Raw genomic sequence first — 26,393 nt, 5'->3', positions numbered from 1 at the left:
AGACAGAGCATGAGCAGGCCAGAGGCAGAGAAAGAGAGGGATACACAGAATCCAAAGCTGGCTCCAGGCTCTGAGCTGTCAGCACAGAGCCCGATGTGGGGCTTAAACTCACGAACCACGAGATCATGACCTGAGCTGAAGTCAGATGCTTAACCGACTGAGCCACCCAGGTGCCCCTGAGCAAAGTTTTAAGGCTGAGCAGGAAGTAGCCGGCTGGACAGGGAGAAGGAACAGCGCCCCAGGTAGACATAACATCATGGACAAAGGCTTGGCACTGACTCAAGTTGGCTACTGCCCAAAGCAGCCCTGGATTTTGAGACTTCCTTTGTGTATTTTTTTGTGAGAGGAGGGGTGGTCACAAAACAGTGAGAAAGGAAAACTCACCCTTCTTCCCTGGCTAGAAGGGGAGCACCAGCTCCAGTGGAGGGTGACTTTGGATTAAATCCAGCTTTGCCTCTGACCAGCTGTGTGGCCTTGGGCAAGTCACGTCACCTCTCTGAGCCTCACTTAGTTGCTGCATCTTCCCCCAAGACCCATTCACTGCATCCCTCAGAAGAAAACAGAATTCAATGAGATAATGTGCATAAAGGTTTAATACAGGTTTTCTCAACACTATTGACATTTTGGCCTGGGTGATCCTTTTTTGTGAGAGGCTGTCCTGTGTATTGTAGGATGGTTGGTGACATCCCTGGCCTCTCCTCATGACATGCCAGTAGCATCTCTCAACAATCTGTGACAATGAAAGTATTTCCAGACAGGCCAATATTCCCTGGAGGGGCAAAGACACCCAGTCTAATACAGTGACGGCGTGTGATAGGGGCTCAGTAAATGTTTATTCTCTTTCCCCTTCAAGTCTGGAGGGAGCACTAACTCTCATCCTGGTGGAAGAGGAAGGGCCTTGAGAAGTCACTGTGCAAATAAGGAAACAGGGCTCAGAGAAAAGTTAGCAGACTAATGTCACACAGCATGTTATCGGCAGAAAGAGGGAGGTAGAATAGAGACAAAGTAGCCCTGACAAGGAGATGCCCAAACACGCTGGTTTCAATAAGCTAGCCCATGCTTTTACTGCCATGGAGCCCAGGCACAGGTGGTCAGGGCCTTTAGGGGCAGCTCTGCCGGCTCAGTCCACAGCTTCTACCTCTAGGTCTCAGGCAGATGTTCTGCTCATTCCTATTTCTAACTTGATAGAAGGAAGAAAGTGGAGGGAACCTCCCTCTTTTTTAAAGTAAGCTCAATGCCCAATGTGGGACTTGAACTCACAACCCCAAGATCATGAGTCACATGCTCTACAGACTGAGCCAGCCAGGAACCCCTTTCTTTTAAACCCATCATTTCTGCTGATAGGCCATTGGCCAGACTGTAGTCACATGGCTACTGCAAGGGAGGCTGGGAAATGTAGTCTCTGGCTGGGGGCCATGTGGCCAGTTAAAATCTGGGGAGGGGAGAGAACGATCACTGGGGGACCATTGGCAGTGTTGCCGTAAAGACAGGCTGAAAACCCAGGATCTCTGTACCACATGGTTCTCTCTTCCACGTCAGGGCTGTCAGCAGTCAATCGACAAACACTAGGGTGGTCATGACAGCAATTTCAGAGTGTAGAGGGGACACTGTAGCTGTCAGGCCTAGTTAAACACTTCCAGCCCTCACAACAGCCCAGCAATCCAGGTTTTACAGTTAAATCCCTTTGATAGAAAATTCCCGATTCTGAGAGGCTAAGTAAACTGCCCAAGATTTCAGAGCTAGAAAGTGGCAGGGGCCATCTTGAGCCCAGTGGTGCCTAACTCCCTGGCCCTCGCCCTGTGCCCAGCAGCCCCTTGTCACCATCTGAACTGAGGTCCTCACAGGATCGCTCAGGAGAGCTGGTCTGAGGCCCCTCCAGGCCACTCCAAGGACTGAAGAATCTCTCGAGGTGACTGGACCCCATGCGCCAGTCCCTTTTGGAAGGGGTGGTGTCCTTCCTGCAGGGCAAAGGGGAAACTGAGGGCTGCATGTAGGGAGGAAGAGCAGCCTCGAGAGGCTCTCATGTGTCCTGGCAGAAGAGAGCAGCGTCTGCTGGGGGCCGAGGGCTCAGCCCAAGTGCCTGGGCGCTGGGATGTCCCCTCTCTGAGCAAAGGCTCTCATAGTCGTGTGTTCAAATCCAGACTTGCCACTTGCTATGTGACCTTAATGAGTCACTTTGCCTCTGTGAGCCTTCGTTTCCTCAGGTGTCAAATGAGGGGGCCAGAACAGTGTCTTCTGGTTGTTGTTAAGAATTGGTGAGGTCACACGTGGTCAGCAAAGGCAGCCCCCCAGGATGGCGGTGGTGTGGGCGTAAGCAGAGAGACGCTGCCTCGACCACGGCCTGGCACAGCCTGGGGTGAGCTGAGTTCTGGGTGTGGATGGAAGGACCCGGGCTGGAGAGAGCTGCTGGTCTCCACGGGATGGCTGACACCCTCAGGGCCCTTGGCTTCCCCAGGCCGGCTGGGCCTCCGTGCAGCCTGGCAGGTGGGTGCACTGGCTCTCAGGCTGGCGGCCAGAGGGGAGATGAGCCCAGGAGTCTGGGTACCATGGGTGTTCTCAGGTGCTGCTTGAATTGCTCTCAGCTCCGGGGGAAGCCTAGCCCCTCAGGGGGCATGGAGGGGCAGGCTGGGATGTGGTCCAGGCCCCTGACCCTACGTCATTCTGCCCTGTCTTCCTGGGCCCATGGATCAGGAGTCCCCTGTCCTCCACAAGGCCTCTCAGAGTCCCTGGAGGGCACGGGAGGAAACCATTGGGTGGGGTCACCCAGAATGTGACTGTCCCGTTCCTCCTGCCTGCCTGGTCCAGAGTAGGGACTCACTGAACGCCTGCTGAGTGTGTGACTGGATGAGTCAAGGGGTCTGCCACTGCCACCGACTGGCTGTATGACCCTGGGTCAGTCTCTTGCCCTCTCTGTGCCTTGTGAAACAAGCTGAATCATCCCAAATATCCCTTACGGATCCCAGCCAGGTATCTGCCGCCCTAACTGCCTGCCCCCATCCCAATGGAGGGAATAAAATGAGCCACACAGGAGGGTGCAGAAATTGTCTTTTATTGCAGGGATGGAGGGCAGTGAGCATAGAGGCTGTGGTCCCAACCATGAGAAGGGTCTGTGAGGGTTCCTTCTGGCTGCACTCAGGCTGTCACTCTGGTTGGATGGTGGCTGCGCCTTACCAGATGGAGATGCCACGTGGGATGTCGTTAAGCCACTGGGAACCGATCTGGAATGAGACCCCAAGGCGCTAGGGCACTGACAGCAGTTGGCCACCAGACACTGCTGCCCCAACTCTTCCCCAGAGTATCCTACAGAGTCTAAGGTCTTGGTGAAGGGACTGGCACCATGGTCTGGGGTTTGTCTCTGGCTCCTGACACTGACCTAACCTCCTCCCCGTACCCTTCTCTCCCCTCACCTTAGGAACAATGGCAGATGTGAAAAGACAGATCAGAGGCCAAGACGAGAGCCAGGGTTCAAGGCTCAGTATATGATCAGGGTCATGGATCAGTCTGAGATCAAGGTCAGGGCTCAGTCTGTGACTAGGATCCAGGCTTATCTGGGTGTGTGACTAAGGCTCAGGGTATAGGCTGGGGCCAGGCTCACAGCTCAGCCTATGACCAAAACTAGGGCTCAGCCTGCTGCTAAAAAAAGAGAAGCCAAGCCTTGCTGAGGCTTCACCACAGGTGCCTGTGGAGGGGCCTCATCCTCTGTGTGGGGCACAGAGCCACCCCTTACCTTTAGTTGGGCAGCACAGCAGCCCTCCTCATATCAGTCTTCAGACAGCACCTTGCGGTCTGCTGTCCTTTGGAAGTTTACCTGAAGGAACAAAATAAATAGCAGGCCTCTGTCTCCAATAGAAACCAGACCCCAATGGCTGCCGCTCTCCAGCGGGTCAGTCTCACAGCCATGGGACCTCAGGCACGTCAGTCCACTCCCCTAAGCCTCAGTTTGTTCATCTGTACAATGGGTATAATGACAGTACCCATTCTACAGGGCTGTTGGGAGGATCCAATGGGATGGTGTATGCAGAGCGTACGGTGATCGTCCAAGGAACTGGACCTATGGCTGTTTCGGAAGAAGGGCCACCTCCAGGACCCTGACACCTTCACCTCCCCCACTTCTATTGCTCCAGCAACCCCAGCCAGGCCTGGAGACCCAGAGACCAAAGAAAGCCGCTCTCCCACCCCTCATGGCTGGAGGAAACCTTTTCATGAGGAGGAAAAGAGAAGGACCGGCGTTTACTAGTAGCACCTCCTGGATATTAGGCTCTATGCTTTTCCCTCCATTGTTTACAATCTTGGTTCACCCAGGAGGAAACCGAGGCCCAGAGAGGCAGAGCCACTTGAACAAGGCCCCACAGTTGCTAAATAGCAGAGTCAGGGTTTGAGCCCAGATCTGGCCCCTCTTCTTTCTCACGTCCCTCCCTCTGGCAGGCAGGTTCTGTGGGTTTAAAGAGGGATGATGATCGAGAGCACTCAGAGGCCCACCGAACCCCTCACGTCGGCAGACACTCCATCCAGCCACACTCCCCGCATTAGCTCAGATATTGGGTCCTCCTGCTTCTCCAGGGCCCCTGACCAGATCTCCTATGGGGTGCGTGAAGGGTGTATACTTGCCCTTAGAAAGTTACAGAGGGAAAGCTCCCCTGTCCCCAGGCTGTGACTTACCAATGATGTCCTGGAAAATACGGTCATCCAAGCCGGAGATTACTGAGTGGAGCAATGGGCACACCTGTGGGGCAGGAAGAGCGTAGAGGGGAGAGAGTGAGAGAGAGAGAGAGAGAGACAGGGCAGAAGGGAAGGAGAGAGGGGGAGGACAGCCAGGAGCAGGAAGGAGGACAAATCGTTATTAGCTGGGGAGCAACTGCCCACTACCCGGGAATATCTCAGAACGTTTGACCCTTCTTAGGATTCTAGAACAATAGAAACCTAGAAGTCTAAAGCTGGAGAACAGTAGGACGTTAGAATTCTAAAACCTTAGAACACTGGAATCCTAGAACCTTGAGAATCTAGAATGTTAACATCCCAGAACCCTACACTCTTGGAAACCTTGAACCTTGGCACGCTGGAATTTTAAGCAATCAAAGGGGGCCCTGGGCCCCAAAGAGCAGAGTTTCTCACCATTCTGTGGGTGTACAATTCCCTGAGGATCTCACTGAAATGCAAATTCTGATTCAGCACGGCTGGGGTGGGGATTGCGCTGTGGGAGCCTGCATTTCTAGCCAGCTTCCCGGTGGGGGGCCCACGCTGCTGATCCGGGGACCACATTTTGAGTAGTGAGGCTCCAGTTCAGTGAATCACAGAGCCATGCGGAGGGTTTTTCTCTCATAAACCCAGATTCCCAGCACCCTTCCAGAATGACTGATTCGGAATCTCTGGAGCTTTGGGCACAAGGTACATATGTGTGCATGTATGAAAATGATGAAACTACCCATTTTACAGGTCTGTGTTTATTGCTTTAACTAATTACATAAGTAATATTAATTTCTAATTATGTGAGAGCTATAGTTTTCTTTTAAAATAAATGTATTTACATAAGTTTAAGTAAAATCGAGTTGTTTAAAGGAACACATTAGCTAAAAAGGCAAGGTGGCTAGATGGCCAATGGCTCAAGTTTGGGACCCAATGATTTCAGCTCCTGTCAGGCCCCTGCCCCTCTCTCCCGCTCCCCAGGCTGAGTAAAGGGGCACAGGTTCTAGCTGACCCCCCAAGGAGAAGCTTGCAGAAAAGGTGCCCAGAGAATACAATCAGGCCTGTGAATGGTACACCTGCCGCCCCCCCCCGCCAACCCTAACTCCCCCCATATCTCTACCTGCCCCCCCCCCGCCCCCCGCCCTGCCTGGAGTGGAGGACTCACAGTGCGCTCTATTAGTCTGGGCACAATGGTTTGCAGGATTCCGGTTATGTAGTCCACAATCCTGCTGATCAATGGACTGTGGCTAGAAAAGAGAGACAACTGACAAGGCCCAGTCAAGCGGGCAGCAGAGCTACAGTGGAGGGTGGGGAGGGCGTGGCAGACGATGTAGCTCCTTGAACCCAGGGACACCTCGGTGCCTTTCTAACCACAGAGCTCCTGTTCAGGGTCACGCCACGTCTGACCAGAGGCTCACCTCAACCTGTGAGAGTCTCCTCACAGCCTTAAGACCTCATTCATTCATTCAACACATATTTACAGATCACCACCTACATGCCAGGCACTGAGCTAGGCTGGGGACACGGGAAGGATCGAACCACAAGCACCTCCCCTCCCGGTACCTAACCAGGAAACGAGCCTTGCTAAGTCTGGCTCCTTCAAGCCTTCAGCTCTCGGCACGACTGACACCTCCTCAGGGCAGCCCTCCCTGACTGCTGGCCTAAGGGAGTGCTTTATCTGACCGTACAATCTGACATTTTCCTTGAGGGCTCTTTACTGACAGACTGGACACTTGTCTGTCTGCCTTTTCCTTAGGACAATAAACTCCAGGAAAACAGGGTCCTTGTCTGTTGTCATCAAAAATTCTCCCGAGTTCAGAGCCTATCTGGAACATAGCAGATGTTCAAACATTTTTGGCTGAAAGAAGCAAGGAAGTTAACATAGAATTGAATATATAAGAACAACTTGGGACAAGTATTCTGAAGAGCTAGAGTAGACTATTTTGAGGGAGAATAGAAGGAAATTTTTTAAAATAATTTTTTAAGTTTATTTATTGAGACAGAGAGAGAGAGAGAGAGAGACAGCAAGCAGGGGAGCGGCAGAGAGAGAAGGAGAGGGAGAATCCCAAGCAAGCTCAGCTCTGTCAGCACAGAGCCTTACATGAGGCTTGAACTCACAAACCATGAGAGTATGACCCGAGCTGAAATCAAGACTCGGGGTGCCTAACCGACTAAGCCACCCAGGCGCCCCAGGAGGAAGGTGTTTTAGGACCTGAAGGTTAAGAAGTCCATGGAGGTGGAGGGAAAGGTGTTCTAGGAGGCTGGAACAGGATGTGCACAGGTCTGGAAGCGGAAAGAGCTTGTCGGAGGCCCAGAGTAAGGGCCAGTGCGCCTGCAACACAGTGAGCAACGGCAAGAGGACAGCGATCTGAGGGCAGGGCCAGGTCACCCTGAGCCCGGACAGCGTGCTTCCAGACTGTTCTGTCCAACAGTCACCTCCAAGGTCACCCCTCCTCCCCCAGTCCTCTTTCCCCACCAAACGTGCCCTTTCAAGCACAGTTTAAGGCATAGATCTTGTGGACTAACAGGGAGCGATGCTTTTAACGGAGAGAACTCAGTTTTCAAGACCTCGTTTTGGGAATTTTCCAGTGGATGGAGGACTTCCTGGGGGGCAATCGGAAATTAGAGACCATGGGAAGCACTGACTTCTCTTTCCCCTCCCACATGGAGCCACGAAGGTGAATACAACTTGTTCTTGTTGTTGTTGTTATGGGATATAACAATGATAAAGGGGTCAATTTTTCAGGAAAAAGTAACAACTTTAAATGTGCACAGGCACAAAACAACGGAGCTTCAAAAGGCAGGAAGCAGGATTCTGGCAGCACTCCCTGTAAGGGACAAACTCGTGATCAGGGGTCACCGCTCCGGTCTCAGTGGTGTAGAGAACAAGGACATGGAGTCAGCATGTTACTATAAGGAGGTCATGAGCACTGAGAGCTTAGTGTCACTAGGCTGGGTCCCAAACTCTGTGTCTTCCCAGGTGGTCAGCTCAGCAACTGATGAGTAGGCATTGTTATCACCCTCACTGAAGGGAAAGCTGGTAGCAGAGCTGGTATTTGAACCAAGGTCTGCCTGATTCCAGAGCCTAAACTCCTTTTCTCCACATGGTGCCACCTCATGGGGACGGGAATAGGGCTGAAACTCGGGGACCTCAACGCCTCTGAGAGCCCAGCCCTGCGGAGATGGAACGGCCTTACCTGTCCAGCAAGGCGATGGAGATGGTGTCCTTGTCGCTGATGCAATCTGTCATGACCACTTTGGGGAGGCCAGTCTGGGGATCGGTTTCAAATCTGATGCCACCCAGGAGGTCCAAAGAAGCCCTCAGGTTGATCTTCTTGCCAATGAGAGGCCTGCAGGAAACAAGATTCCCAGTGAACGGAAGTCCAGAGGACTGCTAAGCTGCGGCCGCTGTGTGTGTGCACGGTTCAGGATGTCTACGGTTGATGTCGGTGTCCTCTATGTCCCTTATGAGACTGACATATTTACGTTAGGGGCTTCTTTGCCCAGCCACATGGCTACGGTTCCTATGACAGTTTTATATAGCATCACTGTAATAATTAAAATAAAAGCAATAGTTAACATTTATTGAGGGCAAGTGATATGCTAGGCACTTCTAAAATGCCTGGATGAATCCGTGTCATCATCACACAAATACCATGAGGGAAAAGCACTATTATACCTGTGTTCAGAATGGGGAAACGTTGGCATAGACACGCCAAGCAACCGTCCCAAGATCTCATTGCCAATGAATGATGGAGCCCTCATGTCCTCGGTTTATCTGCTTCCACACAGGCTCATTCTCCTGTCTCTCTATCTTTCTTAAAGTAGTTAATAAACTTTAAAGTTATATTTGTCACTTATGCCCTTTATTATATACTGTGCAAGACTAGATGCATTAGGCACAATGGTCCTTGCTATTCAAAGAGAACCTCAAGAGACCAAATCGTGCTGGGGGAAATTTTACCAAAGACTTATGAGTGCTCATGTCTTCTCAACTTTTCAAATTTTACGATTAGATAAGTGTTATGATTTCAGAAGTATGTGATGGGAGTTTCTTTTAAAAGAGACTTGCTTATGGACAAAGTTCATTTTAAGGGTTCAGACTTTAGAGCTGGAAAGACCCCCTCATTTACAGATTGGAAGACTGAGGCCCAAGGCCACCCAGCAGCATGGAAAAGTGCCCGATTCCAATTTGAAAGCCCACAGGCCATGCACTGCCACTCCCCAATCCCGGATTCGAATGCATACTCACAGGGCCACGGTGACATTAGCGACAATGGGGATCCTTATGTTAACACCTTTGCCATCAGGAGTCAGTTCAATTTTGAGATCCAGGATGCGGGTATCAAGAAGGGTCAAGCTGTGCAAAAAACACAATTTCCCTTTGTCATTCCTCATGACAGCCGGGCTTCGCTGACGCCAGCACCATGCTCAGCGTTTGGGCCTCACCACCCTGCCTTCTTTGGCTTCGTGGGAGCCCTGTTCAGAAGTTTGATCCTTCCATGTTATGGCATAGCAAACCGAGGCTCAGAGAGAGGTCATTCCCCCCACAGATTCCAGAGAGGAAGAAGTGTTGGCGTCAGAATTTGAACCCAGAACCGTTTGACTCCAAAACTCTTTGTGTGGAGCCAGCTATGTGATGTGAATTCGGTTTTCTCTCTCCTGAAGGGACTCAGACTTTTATCCTCAGATATGTTTGGAGAAGAAAAGTCTTACTCTTTGGAAGAGGGGCTTCAGGCACCAGCAAGCGGGTGGGGGTGAGGATTAAGAGAACCTTCACCAGGATCCTGAAATTATGGAATATGGAAGCCCAAACCCACAAGATGCCCAGATTGGCCCCATGGTCCTGCTTCTAATTTTTTTTCTTTGTTTATTTTTGAGAGAGAGAGAGAGAGAGAGAGAGAGAGAGAGAGAGACAGCATGAGCAGGGGAGGGTCAGAGAGAGGGAGACACAGTATCTGAAGACAGGCTCCAAGCTCTGAGCTAGATATCAGCACAGAGCCTGATGCGGGACTCGAACCCACATCTATGAGATCATGACCTGAGCTGAAGCTGGGCGCTTAACCGACTGAGCCACCCAGGTGCCCATCTAATTTCTTAAGCTCCGATGAACCTGGCCTCAGACTGTCTCAGCTCTGAGAGGAGGAACAAGGTTTATCCACCTTTCTGTCTTTGATCTTAAACTCGTCTCCCCAGGGATGTGTGGTCCCTTTCCTTCAAGCAAAGCTCTCCACCTTGAAGCATCAACTCACCTCCAACTCCTGTCAATAGCTGAAATGGTATTAGAAACAGCATCGGTCACCAAATTCTCAGCATCCTGCACCTTCTGCTTGACCACCTGCCAAACCTTAGATTCCTGAAGCACCTTCAAGTCATCCTTCAGATTCTGAAGGACGGCTGAAAAAAACAATTGCCATTGAGACTTAGGTGTCATTTACAGAGCAGTGACCACGTACGTGGCATTAGTAAGACTATTGCCTATGTTATTTTGATTATTCTTCATAGCAACCCAGAGGAGGTAGATATTGTTATTATCGGCATTTTCAGATGAGGAAATAAAGGATCCAAAGGTTAAGACATGTGCCTGAAGCCACGCGGCTGGGGAGCCTCTGTGCCCTCCATGCTGCCTTCTTACTAATGTCTACTCATCATTTGTAACCAAAGGAATCAATTAACCAGGCAATTGATAGTGATTGTATAGCAGCTTCTAGTTGAGGTGGGGCGGAGGGGGATCTATTGTTCTAAATGAGATGTTCACACAAATTTGAAAAGCTAGGTCAAACAAAATGAGAGAATGAACTAAAAATGGAAAATCCAGAATCAACGGGAAAGTGTGGCTCCAATTCATAAAGGTGGCAAATGGGAGTTTGAGAATGATACTTTGCAGCAAGCATTTAAAAGCATTAGCAAAGGGGCGCCTGAGTGCCTCAGTTGGTTAAGGGTCAAACTCTTGATTTTGGCTCAGGACATTTTGGCTCTTGATTTTGGCTCACAAATTGTGAGATCGAGCCCCAAGTTTGGCTTTGCATTGACAGCACAGAGCCTGCTTGAGATTCTCTTTCTCTTCTCTCTCTGACCCTCCCTTCCCTCCCCACTCAGACTTGTGTGTGTGTGCTCTCTCTCTCTCAAAATAAACAAATACACTTAAAAAAAAAAGCTACCGAGGCTTCAGGCTTAGGTACGGCTAATTTCCAATGAATTAATACAAATTAATAAGAAAACTGAACAACCTAGCAGAAGAATATGCTATGAGTATGAACAAAATATGCTAAAATATGTAAATAGATAATAAAATATGAACAAATGAATGGATTCTTTAATAATTGGAGAAATGCAAAGTGAAATGAGTTATAATTTTTTGTCTATGAGATTAGCAAAACATTTAAATTGCCCATACCAGTGCTGTCAAGGAAGGGGGAGGAAAGGCACTCTCCCAAGACTAATGGCGAGAATGTTAATGGAAGGTATTATTTGTCAACATCTACTCTAATTTAAAATATGCATACCTTTTGAACTTTTGAAATCTCACTTTTAGGAATTTATCCTATGCATATGTTAGGAACAGTTTGCCATAATGTAATGTGTAAAAGGATATTTATTTGAGCATTGCTTGTTCCTAGAAAAATAATAAGTGAATGAACCAGGAACTAAATGGCCACCTTTCTCAGTAACCACTCATATAAAGAGCATCCCCTGGTGGCAACCTTTGGTAATGCAGGCATAGAATTTAGGTCAATCATCTTGATTACTCACATCCAACTGTATTGTCAACAGTCTCAAGTCCTTTCTCAACGACGGGTTTTAGCTTGTCCACAACATCATTCAGGTCATTGCCAAGATTTTCAAGAAGAGATGCTGAGGTCCCAGTGAGCAGGCCGCACAAGAGAACAAGTTTCCAAAGCTGAAGCATCTTGTCTTAACACTTTGACACCAGGAGGAACAAGAGTGAGAATTACCCAGAGAGAAAAGGATCACCCCTGCTAAGTATCTATTACTCTTACACTTAACATTCCTTTAAGGTAGATGTGGCCATCTTCTGTTTTACAGATGAGCAACCCAGATCAGAAAGCTACAGCAACTTGCCCGGAGACACACAGCCAGTGAGTGGAGGAGCTGAAATGTGGCAAGTCCCACTTAGCTCCTATGTAAAGTTCATGCTCTTTACACAAAGATCCTTTGTATGCACTAGCTCCTCTGCCTCCTTGTCTTTGCAATTTTACCTAAGTCATTTCCTACTGACTCTCCAGCTTCAGTAAGACATCATGCCCTCTGTGAAGCCCATTCTGGCCCTTTTCCAGAGTCAAGGTTAGGGGGCACCCCCACTCCCACACACTCACACCATCTTGTTGTCTTTATCCTCTGATCAGAGTTCTGAATGCCAGTTAGTGATGACTTGTCTGCCTTTCCCACCAGACTGTGAATTCCTTAGAGAAGGGGCTACAACTTACTTTACTCTTGAGTCCCCAGCCCCGCTAAAAAGCCCACACCTAGTACGGTATGATAACTAAGTACGGATAAATAAATGGGCATCATGTCGTGACTCTGCACTGCTCACCAGTTTGACACTTCTCCTAACATAATCGACCTCTTACTATGCTACACTGAAAATATTAGCTCATCCAAGTGGCCCCATCCATCTGCCTCTTGCCCCCCAAACATTCTGAAGATCACCATGTCGGGTGCCATCAGGGGGAAAGCCCACCACTCACAGGTTTGGAAGAGGATGTTCGCAAATCCTTGCTTGTCTGCACAGTCTCCTGGAGTTCTGCTAGGGGCTGGTGGCCTTTATGTGGTGATAACAGGACGGGAGACTGCGCACAGAAGCAAGTCCTGGTTCCAGGGCCATCCAGAGTGATTCCAAAGAAAATAACCCCTCTCCAGGATGAGCAGAGAGATTTCCTACCCAAAGGTCACCCAGGATGCTTGAACTGAAATGGATGGACACACAGAGGACTTTCTGCCAAGACTAAGTCCAGGTTCTCATGGGGCATCCAGCTGCCAAGATGGTGGCCCAATGTTGGAGGGGGTGGTGGGTTAGGGTAAAGACTGAGAATGGATGAACAAGAGAATGTTCTGGTGGGAGAACCAAGAGTGGTCATCCAGCTAATTCTGTCCTCACTTGGGACCTGAGGCATGGAGAGGGGAAGTAACCAATTTGAGGTCACCCAGCAGGTCCAGGGTGGGGACAGAATTGTGGCTCACAGAGAGTCAGGGTCAGCGACCAGAAAGGTCATTCTACCCACCTCTCCTCTGGGGTCTCATGTCAGGCTCTTTGTAGACAGTATGGAGCCTGCTTCGGATTGTCTCTCTCACTCTCTTTCTCTGCTCTTCCCCCTTTCACGCTCTCTCTCTCAAAATAAATAAATAAACATAAAAAAAGATTAAACAAAATTCCTTAGGAAGCATGTTTAACATATAGGCACTTGAGTCCCATCCTTAGTTAATTTGGGTCAGGGGCTCTGGGACGCCCAAGGAGATCCCTGTCCAAGCTACCCTGGGCGTGGGGCGGTTGACCAGAAATGGAAACCCCTGGACTGGATGACTCAGAGGTGCCTTGTACCTTGATTCCTGTGACTTACCTGTGACCCCACCCCAACCTCTGGGGCCCCGCTCCGCTAGACATGACCCTTACAACATGACTGCACCCTACAGTGTCTTGCAGTGTCTTGCAGGAGCTGATGCCCACACCAACAGATGACGGGCAGTAACAACTGCCATTTTTTTGGCACCTAGTCTGTACCAAGCACTTCTACTCCATCTTGCTTCATCCCCTCAGCAGGCTTGCAGGGCGTGTTACTGCCCCGTTTCTTGATGCGGAGCGTGGGGCTCAGGAGGGAAGGACAACTTGCTAGAAGCCGCTCAGGGGACAGGAGAGGGCAGGGCTGGGAAGTAGTAACCCCAAGTCATCCTCCAGCCCATTGAGAGCCGCTGTTCCAGGCGCGGCCTCTTGGGGGAAGCGGCGAGTCCCCTTCTTCTGCTGGGGGGGGGGAATGGAGAGGTGGGGAGGTGGGGAGGTGGGGGGGGGGGGGGGGGGGGGGGCTGCCCCACCCCCGTACCCAGTGTGGGCCGGGAGTGTCCTGCAGCTGCCTCGCCTGGTGCTTTAGGGGCACTCTCTCCAGCTAGTCCTCATGACCACCCTGTGAGGAGGTTTTGAGACGCCCGTTACCAGCTGAGGAAACTGAGGTTCCGAGAAAGGAGATGGCTTGCCCAGGCCTTACAAAGACAGGACCCAGTCATCGGGGTCCCCAGGGAAGAAGGTCCTTCCACCCCCCACTCCCCTCGACACACACCGAGGCCAGCTGGCAGGGCAGGAGAGTCCTGGAGTTTGAATACCCTGTTTATTCCTCTTCCTCTGCTGTTTGAGTTGGTTGTAACGCCTGGTGCCCTGGGCCTGTGTCAACCCGGAACAGGCCCAGGAAATGCCAGCAGGAGCCACTTGGCGTCAGTCTGGGGAGCCCTGGCAGAGGGCTCAGGAGTGTCCTGCGTGTGTCTCCTCTGCTCCCCCACCGGCCGCTCAGTGAGGACCGCCGGGCGAGTGTGGGATAGGACTGGTGGCAGGGAGCCAGCTCTCCTCCTGCAGACCATGGTCCCACCCTCAGAGCACAGAGCAGGGAGGAGGTGGCAGCCGGTGCCCAAGCCTGGGGCGCAGCCCTGGAGAATCCCTCCAACAGAGCCGTACTGGGTGGCCTTGGACCAGGCATCAGACCCCCCTCCCTCGCCTGGCACCTAGTTCCGCAAACATCTGGGCCCTCTTGCTCGGGCCATGGGGCACAGAGCTGAGGGCAGTGCTGAAATCCCTGAGCAGAGTTTTTCCCACCCCAGGAACACAGCCCAGAAGGCTCAATGTGTTGTAATGACCTCAGGCCTCAGTGGCCTCATCTGTAAAATGGGATAAACACCCCTGTGCCTGGATCCCAGGGGCAAAATGAAAATCAAAAGCTGGCCAAGGGGGCTCTGAGGTTGGTGGTTAGAGCCCGGCTCGGGGCTTGGGCAGGCCTGGCTTCGAAGTCCCTGTCTCTGCCTGCTGCTGGCTGAATGACCTGGATAACGGTGTCATCTCTCAAAGCCTCAGGTTCCTAGTCTGTGAAATGGGACTAACCGCAGGACTTCCCTCCGGGGGTGTTGTGAGAATGAGGAGGATGACCCGTGTGGAAGGGTTAGCACGAGGCAGGCCCTTGACACATGGTAATAGCAGTGACGATGCTGATTATGGTCAAATGGCTGGTTCTGGTCACTTTGCCCCTGTCCACTTCGGTTTTCCCCGTCCACACGCAGCCTACCACCACGGGGCTAAATGCGACAGTGCCCACCAGTCCTGGCTCCTGTAGCTGCTGGCATATGGCCCTGGGCATGTGCATTTCCTCACGGGGCCTCAGTGTCCCTCCCAGGCCAGTTTAGGGAAGTTTGAGAACTCTGGTCTTGTGCACCTTTCCGAGTGATGGCGGGGCTCGATGGAACATTCTGGGAGATGGCCTCAGAGGCAGCTCCTGGGGCTTGGAGGGGAGGATTGGTTAGGGTGTCTGCCACCTTTCAGGACCGGCAGGCGGAGCCTCTGTGATCACTAACGGTCCCTCCAGCTTGGCCTGAGCACATCTACATTGGAGTTGGACTTGGGTGTGTCTCGGTCTTTCCCTTTGTCGACTGTGCCACAGCCAGCAAGTGCCCTAACCTCTCTGAGCCTGTTATGTTTAGCATAAAGTGAGAATTAGAATGGTCTCAACCTCAGAAGAGCTGGTAGCAGGGGGCTGGAGGAGGAAATGTGGGTGGAGAGCCCAGCTCAGCTCCTGCTGGAGGAGCCCCGTGGATAACACTTATCAGCATCGTTATTATTACTGCAATAAACAGTATTGAGTGGGGGTGTAGCATAGCGTGTAGGAGCCCAGGGAAATTGGAGGCATGACAACAGGCTTGGGTTTAAGTCCTCCCTCTGCCATTCACTAGTCCTGTGACCTCACCCACTCAGGGACTCAGCCTACTAATCCCTAAAGTGGGCACAATAAGTGTGCCTATATCCTAGGACCGGTCTGAAGAGTAGACACAGTAATGTGTACAGCCTGTAAGTGCTTTGGAAAGATGTGTGGTTCTCACATTCCCACTAGCATGGAAGCTCCAGGAGGCAGGAATTCTTTTTAAAAATTTTTTTTTAAACATTTATATATTTTTGAGAGACCGGGCATGAGTGGGGGAGAGGCAGAGAGAGAGGGTGGACGTGGAATGCGAAGCACAGAGCCCAATGCGGGGCTCAAACTCACGAGCATCGAGATCATGACCTGAGTTGAAGTTGACACTTAACCACCTGACCCGCCCAGGGGCCCCACTGTTATTTCCACACACGGGTCACAGACTTTGCCCACAGCTGGGTCCCCCAAGGAGAGCCATGGCGCTCTGTTTCCTAGTACTTTCCGTGCGTACCTGCCTCGCCCATGTTACAGCACAACCGACCTCTCCTTTCTCTCTCGGGCCCCTGCTTGCTGACCTGCCTGCTGGCCCTCGGGGCTGTGGAGTGGCCTTGAGAATGGGCTTGGCTGGCCAGGCCCACTTCTCCCCTCAGCTCTTGAAAGGCAAATACCTGCCATGCAAGGAGACTGCCTGTGCCCTGGAGAGGGGACAGAGGGGACACCTTGGGCCTTGGGCACCCCTGGCCTCTCTGAGCCCGTCATTTCTCTGTTCTGGGTGCTATTGCTGGTCCGTGTCTTTCCAATCTGCTGTGACGCGCCACATCTTACTGAGGGGACATCAGTTTTGGGCTTGCTCAGTGCTGGGGTGTCCCCTCCCAGCCAAGCAAGCATTCTTCAAACCCCCAAGACACAGGTGTGAGGGGGCATGCGAAGGGCCTTTGATGGCGGGTCGGGGGGTTGGTGCCCTCAGAGGCCACCTGAGGTCCAGGCCGGCTCGTCTGAGCCATCCTGGAAACAGAAATGGTGACAGCTCCTCTTGTGTGTTCTGTCCCCTCTGTCCCCTCTCCAGGGCACAGGCAGTCTCCTTGCGTGGCAGGTATTTGCCTTTCGGGGACAAGGGCCACAGCCTTGAGGGTCGTGGGATGAATTTCTCATTGAAAATCTCCAGCGAGGCATTAAGGATTAGCCGGCTGTCTCAAGCCTGGGACACGCTACCTTGGTGTGACTCTAATCCCCACCGTGGCAGCTTCCTGGTCCCACTGACCCAGCCCGTAACCTCTGAGCTGGTATCTTTTTCCAAACACGGCTCAATTCCCTGGCAAGAAAGGTCCTAAAGGTCAGCCAGTTCACTGAGGCCAGAGAGGGGCAGCGGTGGGGCTGAGGTTGCGAAGGGGTGAGGGGGCGGGGGCTGGGCTGAGGCTCTGCCCACTCGCTCCCCTTCTCCATCCCTTCCTCGTAGAGATGTGCACCCGGCTCTCACCCCTGAGTGAAATTCCTTTATTTTACTGTAGAAAAGCTGAAAAGATTGTCGCTTTTCCTTGGAAATCATCAGGTGCCAATAATTCATTCAATTTCTAATAGGCCCCAGTTTCCCACACTTGAACTACCCACTCAGGAATTCTTGGCAAATAAGAAGGATCCAAGTAACAGATGCTTTCCAATGTATTGTCATTTTCATGACTGCTACACTAACAATGGACGCCGTTATCATGATGTGACAGTCTGATGACCTTTAATTACACACGTTGCGATCTTGACGTTGCTGTTTTCTTTTCCTGATTTTAGAGATAACTCATTTTGTGTTTTTCAGCTCTCATTTTCCTCATTCATTCACACACTCACTCATTCGTTCATCCGTGTAACAAATGTAAGTTATTTCAAGCTGGGACCACTCTTCCATTTGATCACCATTTACTGGGCACATCCTGAGGGCCACACCCTGTACCGGAGTCAAAGACGTACTTGTCTGAGAGACGGGCCGGCCTCCAGGGCAGTAGGCGAGCTCGTGGGTGGTAGGAAAGCACAGCGTCCTGTGTACTCACTGCCCCCAAACAACCAGAGGCAGGTGCCATTTTGTTCCCATTTTATAGATGAGGAAACTGAGGACAGAGAAGCCAAGCGAATTGTCAGGGTCACACATAGGGAGTGTTGGGGATGGAGCCCAGGCAGCCTGGTCCCAGAGCGCATGCTCGGAGCCCCTCACACTACACACTCATTTATACCCTGAAAACTGGCCCCCTCTTGGCCTGTGGGAGCCCGTCATGGGAGCGGGGGAGCACTCGGATTAGTCTCTGCTTCCCTAGCACCACCCAGCCTAAGGTTGGTGTCAGAGGACGCACTCCTGAAAAGTGTGTAATGTCATTGGAGGAATGTGTGTGGCTCATTCTTTGTGTGTCCGGCAGTCAGCCTAAGGTCTGGCTTGCGGTGGGTCCCCCAAAACACGATAGTGCATTAACGTGCAAATGACAGGCTGACCAACTGGCAGAGTTGGGGATGTAGGGGAGGAGACCCAGAGTCCATTTGTTTGCTTGTGGTGCCAGTGGGGAAACTGAGGCCACAGCAGCATGGGGGAACTCGGGGCAGATGTAGGCCAGTACAAGAACCTAGGCCATCTCTTTTCTCTGAGACTTGGGACCCCTCCTACTGCTCTCTGCCAGGAGGCCTGGGTTTGAATTTCACTCTGCCTCCATCTAGCTGTGTGGAAATGGGACAGGTAGCAATCTCTCTGAGCCTCGGTTTCCTCACCTGCAAAACAGGGATATTAACAGCCACCTCCTAAGGTAACTGTGAGGACCACATGAAACGATTCATGTACGGTGCAGAGCACAGGGCTGGGCATAGAATAAAAACAAATAGCTCAAGTCTATTAACTATCATGTTACTGCTATTATCAGCCCCCATTTTCAGATGGGGAGACTGAGGCACAGACAGGTTAAGTATCTTAGTGGGATGAAGAACAGGGATTTGAGCCCAAGAATTGTGACTGCCCAGCCCTCACATTTAGTCATAACACTTCTCGGAGCCTCAGTGCTTCCATATGTAAAACTGAGCTAGTGAATTGATCTTAAGGGATGGCTTTGAAAATTAAGATCACGAAAGCCCAGTGCCCAGCACAGTGCCTGACTTAAAAATGCTGCTTTACCCAAGGCTTTTCAGGCTTGATTGTAGGAAGCATGGATTAGCGGGGGCATGCCTCCACCTTGTGGTGAGATTGGGGACTGCACCCCCATCACCAAAATGTCCTGCCAGTCTGTTCCTGTTACTCCAGCGTGGTGGAGGGGTGGAGGGTTGGGGTCCAGGGGCAGCTGAAGCTCATACAGTTTCCATCCCTGTGATTGCAGGGGCTTGTCTGTGGGGACCAGAGGGGACACAGAGAGCTTGACTGCGGGTTCTTCCATCCCCTTGAAGTTTTCTTTTCTATTTTTTTTTAAGTTGGGTTTTTTTTGGTTTTGTTTTGTTTTTTGATATAGAGACAGAGCATGAGCAGGGGAGGGGAAGAGAGAGGGAGACACAGAATCTGAAGCAGGCTCCAGGCTCTGAGCTGTCAGCACAGAGCCCGTCACGAACTATGAGATCATGACCTGAGCCTAAGTGGGCCGCTTAACCGACTGAGCCACCCACCTGCCCCAGCCTCATTGTTTTTAGACTGGTATCTGGTGGAGGCTGCTTGCTACGCTGTCCCAGACTCTGCACTTACGCTTTCATCATGAAATGTTTTGGGTATTACTCTATAAGATAGGGGCTGTTCTCACTCCCATTTTGCAGAAGGCAAAACTGAGGTGCAGAGAGTTTGTGGGAAGGCGGGATTTGAACTCGAGTCTACCAGACTCCAAAGCCTGAGCCCATCACTGTTGCACCAAAGGGTTGCCACAGGGACCTCCAGCTCCCGGAAACATGCAGCCTTATCAGGAGAGTCTCATGCAAAGAAAGGGTCAGCGCTTCAATGATGTGGGACCAGCAGGGATGACATTCCTGCTCATTCCCACCCATCAGGAAGTCCCAGGGATCCCAGGGCCTCTCAGGCCAGGATTCTGACCTCCCGGGATTCTACATGTGTGCTATCTTGTTGTTCAATTTTATTTTTTCCAGGCAGATCCTGACATATATCTTAAGCTTGAAAAAGTGGAGCAAATTTTTATACAGGAGAGGAAGGCAGAGGACAGAGAAATGGGAGCTGAGGGTGCAGGGTCAGAGGGTCCTAGGCAACCTCAGTGGGAGCACCCATTGCCCCCGGGCCCTAACCGCCTCATAGCTAGTCAGTGACCTGGTATTTCGCGTCTCCCTGGAATTCTGTCGCCCTGCTTGCTGCACAGAAGATGGCCTCAGCTCAGAGGCCAGCGATGGTGCTCAAACCTCGGCTGCACAGCCCCCACCTCCTGATGGGGGCACCGTGTTCACAGCCCTGGCTTCCTCCTTCGGAGCACCATTCCTTGGCTCAGTTCTGAGAGGCTTTCCTGCTTAGCCAGCCCCATGCTGACAGCCCTTCTTGAGCTTATCCAAGCCCAAGCCCTAACCAAGGGACTGGTGGGAGTTTGGCTGTGGCAGATCGTTGGTGTGTGAGTCAAGATGACGGTCCCTCGAGGTGGGGTCAGGGAGTTCGACAGGGACTCTCCAGGGTTCAAGCACCCTTACCGGAGTCCCGGCAGGATGCCATGTCCCTCCTACGGAGAGGAGGACCACTGGGCCTCTGCAACTGGCAGACATGAGAAGATGTCACTGTGAGACAGGCCAGTAGTGGCCATGGTTTTTCCAGAGGCCCCTCGGGGCTCCGGCCTTGTCCTCTCCCATGTCCCCAGCACTCCTCGTTGAGGGAGAGGCTTTCGGAGACTATGAATATTTTACAGATAGGACAGGAGAGGCCCAGAGAGGGAAGGGTCACCTGGAGGGCTAGTAGCTGAACTGTGGCTTGAACTCAGGTCTCAGGGCGCCGAGGCCACGGCTTTTTCTGGTCATCTTCCTCGGTTTTCATTGCAACCGTGAGAACTCCCAGGGAAGCTGCTAGAGGCCTCTCAGAGGAGTCGGGCCGTCCCTGGCCAGTCTCCAGGGAGACTATACGCAGCCCCTTCCTGCTTAAAGGAGATCGTGTCTCCTCCCTGGTCTCTTGCCTGGGACCCAGGCTTGGTGAGAAACCTGGAGGAGACACAGGTGGCCTGAGGCAAGTTCCTCGTAGTCCTGCAGTCTGGCCGGGGCAGCTCTCCTTGGTCCACTGCTCCTCCTCCTCCCCCTGCTCCCTCCCTCCCTCCCCCTCCCAGCATAGGGGATTTGGTAAATAGAATGGAAACACAGTGATGTAAAAGAAAAAAAAAAAAAAAGAAACAAAACCAAACAACAACCACAAAAAACCTCCAGAGGTGCCTGGGTGGCTCAGTCAAGTAAGGGTCTAACTCTTGATTTCAGCTCAAGTCCTGATCTCACAGTTCATGGGTTTGAACCTTGTGTTGGGTTCTGCACTGACAACACGGTGTCTGCTTGGGAGTCTCTCTCTCTCTCTCTCTCTCTCTCTGCCCTTTCTCCACTCATTCTTTCTCTCCCTTTCAAAATAAATAATAAAATGAAACTTAAAAAAAAAAAAACTCCTTTAAGACTCAGAAATCACTTGGCTTTATTGGAAAACTTCTCACAGCAGAGTTGTGCAGAGTCCCAGGAACCTTACCACGATGCTCTTCACCACAAAGTGGGATAGCCTGGAAACTTACACATGATGCTAAGAACAACCTCAGTTTAACACCAAGAGAATGGGCTCGCCCAGAAACCCAGTGGTAATACTTCATGGAATTACGGGTAGCACCCCATGGAATGAGATCTCCTGACGGCTGACCACAATAGTGAAATATCTGAGGAACCCCACAATAGTAGTCTTCCCTATGGGGTGGGATATCCCAGGAACCCCACTCCTGCATCGATCACTGTGTCACGGGCGACCTCAGAAAAATCTGTAACGAGAATCACAGTGGAATAGGAGAACCTATGATTCCAATCTAACATTTCTCACTATGGAGCGGGGTATCTCGGGAACCCCACTGTAACACTGGCCACTGCTGCCTTGCTTATTCAAAACCCAGAGCCCTTGAGAAAGGACTGCTCAACACTGAAGAAGGCAGTGAGGTTGGGGGACCCTGGGATGGAGAGGAGGAGAAAAAGCTTTCAATCAGCCCGTTAATGAGAGAGGAAAGTGTTTGTCTTGGGAAAAACCAGGCCTCGGAAATTGAGCCCCATCTGCCTGCCAGGCCCTGAGCCTTTCATTTGATCCTTACAACAAACTTGCAGTGCAGGGATTACAGCCAAGGAAAAGGAGACTTGGAGATGTGCACAGTTTGCCCAGGTCTTACAGCGAGCTGGTGGCAGAGCGATTCCTAAAATCTGGACTCCCAACTCCTATCCTGGACAGTGGAGCGCTGGAAGGCATGGGGGCTGTTGTTCCCAAGGTCCCTGAAGGTCCTACTCTGTGGAACCAGTCAATTCCTCATGATAGAACTTCCCATGAGTCAGGGTGCTGGCCGGACCATGTCCATGTTTAGAAGAAGCTCAGAGAGGAGGGATGCAGGAGAGGCCGCCGTGGACCGACCGCTGCTCCAGCAGGGACCCCACATGTTGTGAAGCTACGTAACTAACTTGATTGTCTATTTTAAGTATTTAAATCAAGAGGAAAGGGGAACAAACCACTAAGTCTTGAATCCTTACTCTGCTGGACAAATAGCCAGCCATCTTCTCATCTAATCATTATACTATAGTTCATACATGTCAAGATACCTTTGATTAAAATACACGTTATCTTAATGTACCACTAAGAATGTTTTTTAATTGCCAACTAGACTATGGCATGCCATTGAATATAAGACATATGCCAATTTCAGAAATGTTACGATGTGGGGGAAGTGTGCGTCTTGGAATTGATGATCTGTGATCACTTCATATGGGTCTGATAATCACTCTCATCGGATAGATGAGAAAACTGGGGCATGAACTGCTCAGGGCATCTGCCCGAGGTTGCACAGTCAAGCAGAAGCCACGCCTGCCGGCAAAACCTCGGCACATGTGCCTTTCGTGACAGGCAGCTGTGGCACATTTGCCTAGAGGAGGGGACCGGGGAGGGAAGAGGTGGGGCCACGGCCCAGCTAGTCTCCAGTGTGACGGGATGGCTGATCTCAGAAGATGCTCAGGAGAGAGCTCGCTGATTTTATCTGAAAGTCCAGGCGGTAATAAGGCTCAGATGACGTGGGCACTTGGGTGAGAGCAGAGTAAAGGCTCCTAAATAACCCCAGAGGGTGGATGTCTGAAGGAGAGAGAGGAATAGAGGCAGGAGGGATGACAAGAGGAGACACAAGAGGTCAAATTGAAATATGGACCCGTAAAACTTGCTTTATTCCTGTCATACACAGACTTACCCAGAAGGGGGAGATACTCCCCAAACTGCTGGAAAAGACATGGTAGTCCCAGAGCCCTATCATTCCAAGAGAGTAGAATGTTCTTAACTTGGCACAGAGTAATCTGCCCATCCATCCTTTTGTCTGTCTGACAGCCCCTCCATCTGCCTGCCATCCGTCCATCCATCCATCCATCCATCCATCATCTTTTACCTTTCATGCTTCTCTGATATCCATCCATCATTTTTTCCTATCTCTCTTCTATTCTTCCATCTACTCACCCATACATCTAAATTCCCTTTCCTTCATTCTTCCTTCTTTCCATTCTTTTCCACCACATTCTGTCCATACCTCCTTGTATTTATCCATCCACTCATCCATTCTTCTATCCACCCATGTTTTCATTTTTCTATTTTACTATTCATTAATACTTCTATGCCTTGTTCTATCCATCCACATTACCCTTTTTCATTTCCAATTCAGGGGCACCTGGGTGGCTCAGTCGGTTAAGCGTCCAGCTTCTGACTTTGGCTCAGGTCATGATCTCATGGTTCGTGGGTTCGAGCCCCGTGTCAGGCTCTGTGCTGACAGTTAGCTTGGAGCCTGGAGCCTGCTTCAGATTCTGCGTATCCCTCTCTCTCTGACCCTCCCCTGCTCATGCTGTCTCTCTCTCAAAAAAAAAAATCATTTCCAGTTCATACTCCAACAAAGCATATATGCAGGGCCTGCTCTGTGCCTAACTAGGAGCTATAAGACAAACACAACAAAGACTACAACAGAGTCCCTCCCCTCAAGGAGTTCCTGTTCTAGGGGAAGAAACCAACAATTACTACATAATGTGATAAGTATGATGGATACATGCGCAGAGTGTCAGGGCAGTCCTGAGGAGGGAGTCATTTCCCCTGGAGAGATCTGGAAAGGCTTTGGAGAAGACAAACCATTGGAGTCACAACTTGAAGGGGTGTGGGATTTTTCCCAGGCAGAGGGAGGATGTAAGAAGGCATTTAGAGCAAAACTGTAATGTGTCCAAAGGTCCTGGAGTGTATGGGATGTCTGAGATCAATTGCTGGGGTGACAGGAGGGGACAGAGGACAAGAAGGCTGGAGCAGGAAAGACCTTGACTACCGGCCTTGGGGGTTTGAACTTGATCCTCCTGATAATGGGAAGCTACGGAAGATTCTGATCAGAGGTATGATTCAGAAACACCTCTCTGGAAGCCATGAAGGGGAGAAAACAGGTGTGGGTGAGGCGGTCGCTGCAATATCAGCACGAGAGCAGTGCTCAGGCTCTTGGCACATCATACTTTTCAGAATGCTCAGCTACCGATTCATGGTGCAGAACCAGAATCGGACCGCTGGGCACAGCCGAGATACAGATAATCGAGGCCCCTGTGACAGGGGGCTTGGCCGCCCTTCCAGCCCAGCCCAGCCCTGCACGGGCCGGGTGCAGAGTGGAGCGATTTCATCAGAGCCTTTTATACACACAGCACAAATCTCCTTCCACAGATGACAACTGCTTGGCACACATCAGTCCCCCTGTGAGTGTCCCTTTCTGTCCGCCTTTCCCAGCATCGGGGACGCGGACAAAGGACAGGGCAGTGGAGTTCTGGGAGGCTGGAGAGCCCAGGGACAAAACTACCTCTGTGGACTGCCTCCCCTACCTTGGCCGTTCCTCTGACCCTCCAGCTGATCTACGGGGCCCCCTTTGTAAACTCACCCGTTTCCACAAGGCGTCTGTCCCGGAAGGGAGCAGGCTGGAAGGGGACGGGGAGATTTAGAATAACAACAATTCTAGCTGATGGTTGTAAAGTGTTTCCATCTGCTCTGAGGAGTAGTCTCAGCACTTGGCAAATATTAACTCAAATTACCATAATAGTTAAAAACGCAGCCTGTTTGCCTCCCAGGGCTGCTACTTCCTGGTGTGTGATCTTGTCCACTTTACACAACTTCTCTGGGCGTCTCATGTGCAATATATTAAATACAGCTCTGGTGGTGATTCAGGAAGTAAAAGAAAGATGGGCTGCAGGGCGACCTGTCCTCAGTAGGACGTCTACAGCTTACAACCAGGTGGTACCTTTTACATCCCTTGGGACTTGCTTTAAGGTGCAGAGAAAACATTTCTTCTTAGAAACCATGTTCTAAAATAGTGGTTGCCAAGTGGCAGGTTGCAGGCCCAAAGGGGCCCACAGGTGGGTCTTCTTTTGGAAGGACAGTCTTTTTACCATTCTACAGTGAATTTTCAAAATTGAAAACATAAGTAACTTTATATGAAAACCCAAACTTCCAGTTTCTGTTTAAGATTCATACATCTGATGAGCCTGGGCCCGCCTTCCCAAATGGCCACAGCCAGCTGGAGCCAAAGAGGGCCTGTCCTCTTCAGATAAGGGCCACGATGTCCAGTTTGCCATAGTGCCCACCGCTCTCTTTTGGCTCCCTAAAATTGAAACTGAACTCGTATGTTGTATTTCTCTTAACTGGAGCCCACTTACTGATTTATGCCGACTTCCTACCCCAAATGGACATTTAAGTTTATGACCTTTGGTCTGAAGCATTGAATGCAGACTCTGGGAGCCAGAAAGGCCCACAGACAGCAGGGGGTTGGGTTCTAGGGCCAGCCTGCCTGTCTTTTTAAACCCATGTTCAAGTTCACTCCTGAGTTACAGCACCCGTCTGTGATTTACAGCATGCTTCTCAACCATGAAACATGACCTTAGAGATTACCCACTAGGTGGCGATTGGGTTTCCGGCCAGGATGGAGCATAAGGGAGCCTCTTGGGGGATGGATGTTCTGTCTCTGGATCTGGGCAGTGATTACATGGGCGCACACATAAGAGTCACCATGTCTTATGTATGCAACTTAAGCCTCAATTTAAAAAGAATTTTAAGAAATGTGGAAGAAAGAAAAGAAAGACAGACAAAGGAAGGAAGGAAGACAAAGGAAGGAAGGAAGGAAGGAAGGAAGGAAGGAAGGAAGGAAGGAAGGAAGGAAGGAAGGAAGGGAAAGAAAAGAGGGAGGGAGGGGGGAAGGGAGGGGGGAAGGGAGGGAGCAAGGGAGGAATTGAGGAAGAAAGAAAGAGACAGGGGGCAGGAGGAGGGCGCTCCTTGCTGGGGGACGGAGAAGCTCATGACATCCGTCACAGTGTCATGGTTTTACTACCACGTTTCAGTGGCTCTGACCCAGATTCTGCTCTTGCACGACTGTCCCTGAGATCAGGAGACACCCTACAATCCATGTGTTTAATTCGCGGCGCATTGGCTTTCTTACATACATACAAAAGAGTGGTGTCATGCCATCAGGGGTGCCCTGGGTCCCCTCTTGAGCACTCTGCGGGTGAAGGAGGGGGAGTTATGTCCTCACAAACCAGACAGAGAAACGGAACAACTACAGTTAAGATTGTTGCTTCCAGATGCCCAATTACAGTCCTCACTCTGCCGCCTCCTGGGAGCCC

General features: G+C 51.0%; 1 protein-coding gene across 1 annotated transcript; it reads right to left on the bottom strand.

Moving 5' to 3' along the window:
• Nucleotides 1-3,033: 3,033 nt before the first annotated feature.
• BPIFA2 (BPI fold containing family A member 2) lies at nt 3,034-24,756 on the bottom strand. The gene is made up of 9 exons (XM_029918383.1): nt 24,662-24,756; nt 11,437-11,605; nt 9,936-10,080; nt 8,936-9,043; nt 7,881-8,033; nt 5,849-5,930; nt 4,660-4,723; nt 3,728-3,808; nt 3,034-3,218 (listed from the first exon to the last, which is right to left on the bottom strand). The coding sequence occupies exons 2-8, from the start codon at nt 11,591-11,593 to the stop codon at nt 3,768-3,770; spliced, it is 750 nt and encodes a 249-aa protein (XP_029774243.1). The 5' UTR covers nt 11,594-11,605; nt 24,662-24,756; the 3' UTR covers nt 3,034-3,218; nt 3,728-3,767.
• Nucleotides 24,757-26,393: the final 1,637 nt, after the last annotated feature.

Source organism: Suricata suricatta, chromosome 12 (assembly GCF_006229205.1).
Source record: "Suricata suricatta isolate VVHF042 chromosome 12, meerkat_22Aug2017_6uvM2_HiC, whole genome shotgun sequence".
Classification (NCBI taxonomy): domain Eukaryota; kingdom Metazoa; phylum Chordata; class Mammalia; order Carnivora; family Herpestidae; genus Suricata; species Suricata suricatta.
Note: the sequence above shows the minus strand (reverse complement) of the source record. Positions and strands in the feature narration are given on the sequence as shown.

What these genes read in the sequence shown, in the direction of transcription:
- BPIFA2 (XM_029918383.1), bottom strand. Translation starts at nt 11,593, where the DNA reads ATGCTTCAGCTTTGGAAACTTGTTCTCTTGTGCGGCCTGCTCACTGGG. An exon ending in TGTTGACAATACAGTTGGAT is followed by an intron (nt 10,081 to 11,436) that starts GTGAGTAATCAA and finishes TGTTTTTTTCAG; the next exon opens with CCGTCCTTCAGAATCTGAAG. An exon ending in TATTTTCCAGGACATCATTG is followed by an intron (nt 3,809 to 4,659) that starts GTAAGTCACAGC and finishes TTGTTCCTTCAG; the next exon opens with GTAAACTTCCAAAGGACAGC.